Source organism: Brassica napus, chromosome C3 (assembly GCF_020379485.1).
Source record: "Brassica napus cultivar Da-Ae chromosome C3, Da-Ae, whole genome shotgun sequence".
Taxonomy (NCBI): Eukaryota; Viridiplantae; Streptophyta; class Magnoliopsida; order Brassicales; family Brassicaceae; genus Brassica; species Brassica napus.
Window position 1 is genome coordinate 57,021,337 of NC_063446.1, and position 10,513 is coordinate 57,031,849.

The window sequence follows — 10,513 nt, forward strand, 5'->3', positions numbered from 1 at the left end:
ATATCATTTAACCAATTAATTCAACCAATTATTAAAAATCTAACATTATTTCATTGGTCACACGATATCCAATAAATGAAAAAGATGCATTGAAATATGTAAACTACTTATATTGTGAAACAAATTTTTTTTGCTAAAACTACTTACATTTAGAAACAGAGGGAGTACTATTTTATAAGGGTTATATAGCTATTTTTTTACTGTACAGCCATATACTATTTTATAAGGGTTATATATATATATTTTATTCTATTCATGAAAACAACAAAGATATATATAATCTATCGTATTGTTTTATAAAAACATATTTTAATTAATACAAAACTATGTTGTGGTAACAAGAAATATTTAGTTACAATGAAAAATTATATTAACAAATATAATTCGTAAAAATGATATGTTATAAAATACAACATTAACCAGGACTTGTAGTTTTGGGTGATGATTAACTTGAGGGAAAAAGCCTAATACGGTCATCAGGGTTCGAGTTTTGGCCACTGAAAAATTAACGTTCCGACATTGCAAGGGACAAAAAACCGACACGTGACAATACGTAAGTAGTCTGGACCACTTCCGTGGGGCTAGGATATCCCCTCTATAATTCATAAAAAATGTATCATCGGATGTATATAAAACCTAACACACATGTGTATTTGGGACATTTCGATATGCTAATAAATTAACTATTACAAAATCAAATTTTTTTGGATTATTCAAAATGGTGTACACTTTGGTATTATTACAAAACTCCATGACTAAAAACAAGTTCATAAGTCATTTTAATTTTTTTAGAAACTCATAAGTATGTTAAATTTTGGTTTAATTTTCTCTATATGTTAAATTTTAATAAAACAGTTAAATTAGATAAAAGTATTAATATTTATATGAAATAACTCAATAAGTTATTAAAAAATATCCGACCAAAGATTAGTCGGGTACAGTTAGAGCATGATTATTGGGGGTTCTTAGGGTGAGGTTCTTAGCGGAATATAAGAACCTGCCTCTTAACTTTTAACTAAAAAAGCTAAGAACCGGTTCTTAAATAAGAGTTTTAAGAGCCGGTTCTTAACTTTTTTAGTTAAAAGTTAAGAGACATGTTCTTATATTCCGCTAAGAACCCACTCTAATAACTCCCAATAATCATCCTCTTATAAAAAGCTGTAGAATAAATAATAAATCAGGAAAAAGGGAAATTTGTTATAAATCATATTGTGGATGACCCATAACCATAGCATCTTCCAAGACCATACTCGGCCCATACACATAGGCGGCTAAGTCTTTGGGATGTTTTTCCTTTCTCTTGTCTTAGTAGTTTTCCTAATCCTAGTTGGTTTAGGTTTTGGATACTTTCCATATTTCTATATTTTGTAATTCTTATATAAAGGAACCATATGTTTTATGAATAAATATACAAACTATTCTCCTTAGTTTTATAACACGTTATCAGCACGATAGCCTCTAAAACCCTAAAGCTAAAACCAAAAATTGATAAACCCTAATCCTACCCGATGAACACCCTAATCCCGATTGCATCCCGATCCTACGCGTTCCCGATCAGCAACCCTGCGTTCCCGTCTCAGCTTCAGACGATCTCAGTTCAGACGAACTCAGCCTCAGCTCTTGATCCAGGACAGCTCGCGTTCCAGACAGCAAGCGTCCCGTTCGCATCAGAGCCGCTCGCGATCCGACAGCAACAGCTCCCGTTCAACGATCAGCCGCTCGCGATCTCAGCCTCAATCCGTTCCAGGCCAGCTCGCGTCCCGTTCCTGTCCAGCCCGAGGTTCATTCTTTGGTGGTCCGGTTTCAACAATCAACTAAGCTAAAGGTAATTCGAATTCTAAGAACATATGAATCGAATTGGGTTGATTGATAAAGAATGAAGCCATAAAACCTAATCTTTATGATAAAAGCCATAGGATAATAGATCAAACCCTAATGAGTAAATCGAAGCTCTAAAAGTTCGATCCCAAACCCTAAATCGAGATTGATCTATTGATCAATTAAACTCAAAACCCTAATCGGTTTTGAATCTCAAAACCCTATGATCCAATGATCATATCGTGTGCTTAAATCTCCCTTGATCTATGATTAAATCAAAACCCAGAAAACGTAAACCCTAAAATTGCTAGAAATCGAATCAAAACCCTAAACCCTAATGTGAATCTGTTTTGATGATTGTTCTTGTTTGATTAAATCTTTTAAAGTTTTGAGGTTTAGGTTGCTGGAATATTTTACCTTCTGATCTGTTTCTGTTTTCTGAATACCCTAAATTCGTTTTACCCTAAATAGCATGTTATAAATCCGAATTGAAGCATGTTTGATTCTTATTTGTTTTGATTGATCTTGTTGATTGAGAGTTAGGTTGATAGTTTGATTGATCTCATAACCTGTTTTCTAAAAACCATAATATCGAATATGAAACCTTAAAGGCTTTGAAACCTTAAAATCGCATACTGCTAAATTTAAAATCATCGAGGGGAATAAAGAGAATGACAAAAATTTATACATGGCAATAAGTATTATCCACCATCATCTCACTGAGGGTCTAAAAGATCAGTATCTCACTATTGAGAATCCTCTAGAACTTTGGACCGCTTTACAGCGGAGATATGATCACCAGAAAACGGTGTTACTACCAAAGGCTACATATGATTGGAAATATCTGAGAATCCAGGATTTCAAAACCATGGATGAGTATAACTCAGCTCTATTCAAAATTGCCTCGAAGATGAGACTTTGTGGTGAGACTGTAACAGAGAAGGTTTTGTTGGAAAAGACTTTCTCCACATTCCATTCTAGCAACGTGTTGCTGCAACAACAATACAGAAAGAAAGGTTTCACCACCTATACTGATCTGATCTCATGCCTATTATTAGCTGAGGCTAATAATGAGTTGCTCATGAGGAACAGTGAAATGACACCTCCTGGATCAACTCCATTACCTGAAGCCAATAAGGCTGTAGAGGAAAAGAAAGAACCCACCAAAGAAAGTAACCACGTCCATCATGATAAACCACACGGCTATGGAAATGGCTATGGTAGAGGAGGCCGTGGTGAATGGAGAGGACGTGGTGGGCGTGGCAATTGTAGCTCACACGGCCATGGGAAAGGGAACCACTATTACCGTGGTAGTGGTCCCAGCTATGGCCGGTCCCATCTATGGCCGTGGTCGAGGCAGAAGCAGTGGTATCTCTAAACCACCACACTCGTCCAAATCAGTATGCCACAGGTGTGAAATGGATAACCATTGGGCAAAGAATTGTAGGACTCCCAGACATCTTTGTGACCTCTATCAAGAGAGTCAGAAAGGGAAGAATCCAGAAGCCCATTTGGTCCACCATGATGGGGAAAACTATTTTGATCATGACCAGGATAACCTTATGGATTATAAGACTTCAGATTGCCTAAGAGAATGAGATGATTTCGACATTCTGTTTTTGTGCTTTTTCTTTGATTTATGTTTTCTTTGCTTTGCTACTTACGTTTTTTAATAATATGATTTCTTTGAGTTTACTTTATTTCTATTATCTTATCTGATTTTATTTAATAAGATGAATGATTTTATTATTGAAAACGCCAATATGAGTTTATAAATTGCGGGTATGGTACACATTAAGGGCTACGGCCAGATATGTATAAGGGCAAGCATTTAGATGCTTTATATTTACCCAGAGAAACCCATTGAGATTATATAGAGATATAAGAATGGTTTCCACAATGATACAATGGGTAAAAGGAAACAAAAGTTCCTTCAGAGTTATGAAAATCGCCCAAGACCATAGAAAAGTAGTCTAGACTATACATGCATTCTCTATTGATCTAGACTATGCCAAGATCAGTAAGATAAAGGCAAAAGTCATGGTAACCAGAATGGTTTACCCATGAAATTATACACTTTATGGCATGACCGGATTGGCCATCCTGGTCCAAAACATGATGTGAAATTGATATTGGAAAGGGCACAAAGAGTTATCTCATAGAATCTCACATGTGTAGCATGAACACAAGGGAAACTCATTAGGCCATGATGTCCCAAGCACTTAAAGGTTATAGTATGTCCATGAGGGGGCAGTGAGGACAAATCCGCACATGTCCATACTATATATAGTTTGGCCAGTACCCATAGGTCCAAACTCTCAGTCCAAGGCTTGGGGACACACGAATTTACATGCATCTTAACTAATAAGCATCAGACCATTTAAGTGAGCATAGATATTCTCATCTCAAATTTATTACGGGTCATGAGCCAGACATATATATACCATCTTGAGATATTTGGATAAGCCACCACAAATATATGTGTCGTCTAAGATGGATCCTTAGAAGAGGATGGGGATGGGGATATATGTTGGATATGAATCTTCCACAAATAATGAAGTGCCTTGAGCCAAATATGGGCGATCTATTTAGTGGCCAAGAACACGGATTGCAAGAGTTAATAAATCCGACTATTCAACATCCGGGGGAGAAAAGTAATAAACTGGTAAGATAAAAGAGTAAAAGGATGGTAAAGAAATAGAATGGAATAAACCATCTTTGTCTTGGCAAGATCCTCGGACTAAAGTGAAATAAGGCGTCCAAAGATAAAAACAAAGATTATACATTTACAAAAGCTAACTAAACAAATGCCAGACACATTTGACCCAAAAAGAAAAGAAAAGAAAAGAATGATTAAGTTATAAACCAGCTTGTAAAGCACCAACGAAATTGATGTCCAAGAGAGACACAATCAAGTTGCTACAGAGTCTATATACAAGATAGACCAATAAGTTTCAAAAGATAAGAATCCTCGGAAACAAAAGAGAAAGGTGCATAGAATGATAAAACAAATCCGAGGTCGAGGAAACCATCCTAGACATAGACAATGGCCGGCCAATCTAAGGTACCACCCAATGGAGTTTGGGATGCCAAACTCCATAGTACTAATGGTCATGAAGGTAATAAGGTTGCAACCAATTATGTTATGTCTGGAATGTAATGGAACATATAAAGAATGTCGACATAAGATGATATAAGGAAGCGCATAAAAGGTAGCACTTGAACATATGAATATAAGCGAGGATCATGAACCCACGTCAATATAATAGTGTACACTCATAGATCAGATTAGACTGAAATGGAAACATGGGGTTAAATAATTTAAAGAAGAGAGGCGTATTTGGCCAATAAATAAAGACGCCCTATGATTAAACCAGTGGAATATAGATGAGTCTTGTGAGAAGTAAAATCGTGAGATAAAGAACATAATCACGTGGTCTAAGTTGTCCATGTTTCTACTTACAGTATTCAAGCATGGCTTGTTACACAAGGAATCTCACAGAGACCAGGAATAGAGACTGTGGCGGATGCTACTACATATTTCGAAATTGATAAAGTTTGGACAAAAGAAAGAAATTAGGTTAATGTATAAAGGATGTAGTAAGCAGCATATGATCCACTGGATAAAGAAATATATTGAGATCAAAGATGAGATAAGAAGTTCTCAAGAAAACAACATTGTATAAAGTTGAACAAAACTGTTTATAGACTGAAACAAAGCACCTGCATATAGTATGATAGACTAAGTAAATACTTTGTAAAAAAAGTTCTATAAGAACAATTCAAATCAGTCCATGTATCCTTATAAAGAAATTCGAATTCCTTGTGTTTATTTTATACTAACCAGCCCAAAGAGGGGTTATTTGGTTTTGATGATTTGTTTTCAAACAGGTTATGCAATATCTTGGCAATCCATATCATTGCAGCAACAAAAGCACGTGGGACTGCAATACCTTGTAGTATCACGCGGAAAGCATAGCCATACAAGAGGCAAGCCGTGGGTGTGTGTGTCTTGAGATCCATGACTCAACAGACCAGCCCGTCATTATTACACGAAGACATACCAGCTCGACCTAATCACCTTTGGAGCTCCCGGTTGGATTATAAATATACATTACCAAGCTCGGCATATGTGGACTATGAGAGTGTTTTGGTCGAGGTCCGGTCAAAACATGGGATGGTCGACGACAAAGAAGCGTATCCTGCCCAAAGTTTCCTTCACCCACGCATTCCAAAGGCAGGAAAGGTACAAGTAATTCAAGTAACAATTCAGAAGATCTATTCATCAAGTGAGGTTCAAATCAGGGGGAGTAATACGTGTTGTACTTTTTTTCCTTCACCATGGTTTTGTCCCAATTGGATTTTCCTGGTAAGGTTTTAATGAGGCAACATTCAAAGCGTATTACAAGTTCTAATGGTTATAGCATCCAAGGGGGAGTGTTATAAATCATATTGTGGATGACCCATAACCATAGCATCTTCCAAGACCATACTCGGCCCATACATATAGATGGCTAAGTCTTTGAGATGTTTTTCCTTTCTCTTGTCTTAATAGTTTTCCTAATCTTAGTTGGTTTAGGTTTTGGATACTTTCTATATTTCTATATCTTGTAATCCTTATATAAAAGAACCATATGTTTTATGAATAAATATACAAACTATTCCCCTTAGTTTTATAACAAAATTAACTTTGTCCTTTATGTTGGCCGTGATTAACGGAATTGGAAGTCTTCTTTTCCTCGTCGAGAGGTGGGTTCTCATTGCTGGCCTATGAAGTATCCTTGTCACGGCGTTTATGTTGTCTTTTCCAGCCATTTATCACCATTAACCTAAATCGTATTATATATTTTAAGATGCTTAATGATTTTAATTGTATAAACAATACACTTTCACTCCAATACATACTGCTACGAAGACCAGAAACACGAATAGTGTGGCAACCAAAGCTTATCGGGTCGACAACCTAATTAAAAATTAGTGTTGTGATACTCTGGCGTTTCTGTGTGTTTGATTGTTTGTTAGCTATTTGTAAAATCATGTTTCTTATTTGTATAAGAATCAGAACTACCTGTTTAATTTCTTACAAAGTTTCCAATTAAAGCTGAGTTGTGTAGTAAAAGGACGTTATAGTTGGGATTACACCCTTATGACCAGTTTAATTGAGTACAAGTTTTGTAACTATTCATGTATCCATCTCAACTAACATTCAGAGGCACACTCGGTTTTTGTGGCATTTACAATATGTTATATGTCGATTTTAAAACGATATAGTATATGTTTTTTTGTCACGATATATGTTTTCTAGACTCATAAACTAAAATGTTGGTTGTGCAGGTAATAATCAGTGTCTCTTTTGCATTTCTGCAATGAGGAATGGGCATCTTCATGTCCCCCATTATAAATCATTAAAAGCAGTCACGTTTGGTCCCTTCAAAATTATATATTTGTTACAAAACAACCAAAAAGTGATTAAATTAACATAAGAAAATAAGTAGCACCATAATAGTATATAATCTCCCTTCAATCTTACTTGTCTCCGAATATAATATGCAAAAGCAAACACATCTCAACTGAAAACACACAAAAACCCATTTCTCTTTTAATTTGTTGTAATGTACTGATTTTGTTTGACTAATCAACCATAAGTAACATAACTTAGTTGAAATAAAAGAAAATACTTTTAAGAGTGTACTATTCATCAAGGCTTGAACTGGTCTCCTTGCTCCTCAGCGAACTCCTCAGGCTGTTCGTTCATCATGTTCTTCTCCCACTTAGAGTTGTACGGATCCTTGAAGCTATTCTCCTCCTCGTTGTTGTAGTTCTTGTACGACTGGTCGTAGTTATTCTCGGTCGCCGAATAATAACCGGCGGGGCTTTTCTGATGAGGTTTCCGATAGAAATGACCGTGGTTTCTATCGTTGTAAAGGTCGTAGTAGTAGTTACCTTTCTCCATGAATCTTGTGTCACTCATGCCTTGTCTCTCCATATTGTGGCTGTAACCTTTGTACGGCGTTTCACGTTCTAACTCCGATCCGTAAGCGTTTGAGTTGTAGAAGCTTCTCTTATCTTCATTGTTCTCAGAGAAGGACTCTTCCTTAACGTGTTCATCGTACTTTTTGTTGAACTCTTCGTTGTTGTCGTAGCTCTTCTTGGGGTACTTCTCGTCGTAGTTGTTGTAAGACACTTCGGTCTCGCTCAGGCTTGGAGTTGAGAAAGTCTCACCGCTGAACTTTTCATCGTACTTGTTGTTGTTGTTGTAGGTGGTCTCGTGACCATATAAGCCATAGCCATTTTCGGACTCGGGGACAAAGGTAGGATCTTGTTCTTGGTCTTTCTTGTTTGGGAAGGATTCTTCTACTGTGGTTTTCTGGCTGGTCTTGAGAGGGAGGACATTGTTGTCTTTGGGGGATTCTCGGTGGAATTTGCCAAAGAAGTAGCTATCTCTTGCATTGATTTGAGTGGAGAGAAGAACAAGTGTTGTGAAGAAGAGGAGGGAGGTTCTAGTAGAGAAAGCCATGATGTGTTGTGTAGTGTGATAGGGATAACCTGATAAGAGAAGAGACAATGTGATATTGTGGATGTACTGAGAAGTAGTGTGTGCTTATTATATAGAATGAAGCTCTTTAAGTTTTTTTTTTCTTTTTCTTTAGAAATTGTTGACATTTCTTAATTTGTGTTTTTAATTTGAAGTCGTTAGGTGCAAATGGGGACTGGATAGGTGATAATGGTTGATTGTGGGTCCAGTGGGGATGAGATGATTTCAAAGAGGTTGCTCGGCTTTTTTTACCTATATGACTACTTTATAATAAAAAGGTAACTAACCACTTTTTTATTTTGTTTTTAACTTCGACTAATTTCGTCGAGATGAAAACATGGATCGTATTTTCAGTAGTTTTCTTGATGCTTTATTTGAATCAATGGACCTCTTGTATTTTCTTTGTTTTCTTCCATCAATGTCATCGTTTCTTAGTAGCTGAGGAGCTATAACCAAATTCAAGCCCCTCATATTAGTTTAGATTGGTAGCATTAATTAGTTAAAAGCTGCATTTTGTGTTCTTTATAAACATTTTTCTTTCTAATTCAGCCTCCTAAAATAATCGACATAACAGTTTCCTACTAATCATTAGATAGCATCGAGATGCTTTCTTATGTAAAATCACTTTATAGTTGTTTTCTATAGATCTCAACTTTCCCGATCTTCAAGCAAACCCAAAATGTACATTATTTCAGATGGCCAGACAAAACCACACTTACATAAAGCTGATTTGAAATGCACCAGTAATTTTATCATCACGCAGTCATAATCATTCTTGCTTTGTACTATAAGAAAACCATAACAATTAATGGTTTGATCCGATTAGCATTTACATGATTACATTTCCATCTGAAGATACTATATGAATTTGTTATTGATAGGTGTTGAAGAAAAAACAATAGTTCATTTTTTAGATCATGCATTTATATATTTCAAAGGCAATTGTGATTTGCAAATATAACGAGATTTTTCATTGAAATCTACAAGATAAATCTTGGGTGGATAAATAAAACGATACTTCATTTGATTTGTATTTCTTTTTTCTTTCCTATTCTGTTATATGTACAAAATAAATGTGGTCTTAGTTATAAATTAATAAAAATAAATATGGAATTTTTGGCAAAAGATAAAATAAGATAAAAGAAATTTATTATTACTAGGATTTTTCTTTTTTTTTTTGTAATTGATGTATCACTGATAATACTGTTTCAACGTAATCAGCGGTATATGAATGTTGTACATAAAGTGTCATGAGATGAATATAGCTAACTTTCAAAGAAAAATATATTGTGTTTTAGCTACTCCAAACAACGGCTTTAAACATCTCCAATCTCATTTCATAATTAACTTCAAAATAGAGTTTAAAATAACAAAATGCTTCAATCTTATTCTATTTTTATTTTATAATGGAGTAGAAAATGAATTAACTCCATAAATGAAATATAAATTTTATTTTTGTTCAGCATTCTATTTTTTAAGCAAAAATAAAATAAGTTTGGAACAAACTAAACTCTATTATAAAATTATTTCTAATGTTCTACACGGTTGACACCCACCTCGTAGCAGACCAATGTTGCCGATACAATATTATATTTTTTTGTTAGAAAAAAAGAAGAGTTTTGTTATGAAAGTTAGAAAAAGGAGCCACCGCAATTGTTGAAAATGAAAAGACGTGGAGTCCGCTGTACTATTTGCACAGTAAATTTCTCTTCTATATAAACGATCGTTTCGATCGATTGTAAATACACCATTCCTTCTTCTTCTAATAACAAATCTTCTCTTGTTATCAGTGTTATCTTCTTCTACGGGTATAAAATTTTGCTCTTATTTAAAGTTTTTCGATACAATAAAATTCTAGTTTTTTTATAACACGTTATCAGCACGATCACTCTGCAATTCGGTAAAATTTATTCGTATCATTTATACCCTGCTATAATGGTCGGTATATCGCCTCTACTATTATTTATATCATGTTAAAATGGCCGGAATACCGCCTATATTATTTATTGATAATTTAATTTATTTATTGGTCGGCCGAGCCGCCTTATATTCTGTTTATTGTTAATCGGTCGGCCGAGCCGCCTTATATTCTGTTTATTGTCATTTGGTCGGCCGAGCCGCCGTATAATTTATTACTCTGCATTGACCGGCTGAGCCGTC

General features: G+C 35.3%; 1 protein-coding gene across 1 annotated transcript; it reads right to left on the minus strand.

The window, feature by feature from the left end:
- Positions 1-7,292: 7,292 nt before the first annotated feature.
- On the minus strand, positions 7,293-8,421 carry LOC106381645 (protein E6). Its single transcript, XM_013821566.3, has one exon. It carries the CDS (start codon positions 8,333-8,335, stop codon positions 7,517-7,519), a length of 819 nt encoding a protein of 272 aa, XP_013677020.1. The 5' UTR covers positions 8,336-8,421; the 3' UTR covers positions 7,293-7,516.
- Positions 8,422-10,513: the final 2,092 nt, after the last annotated feature.

Bases quoted from the DNA above. Each gene is read 5' to 3' on its own strand.
- LOC106381645 (XM_013821566.3), bottom strand. From the start codon at position 8,335: ATGGCTTTCTCTACTAGAACCTCCCTCCTCTTCTTCACAACACTTGTT.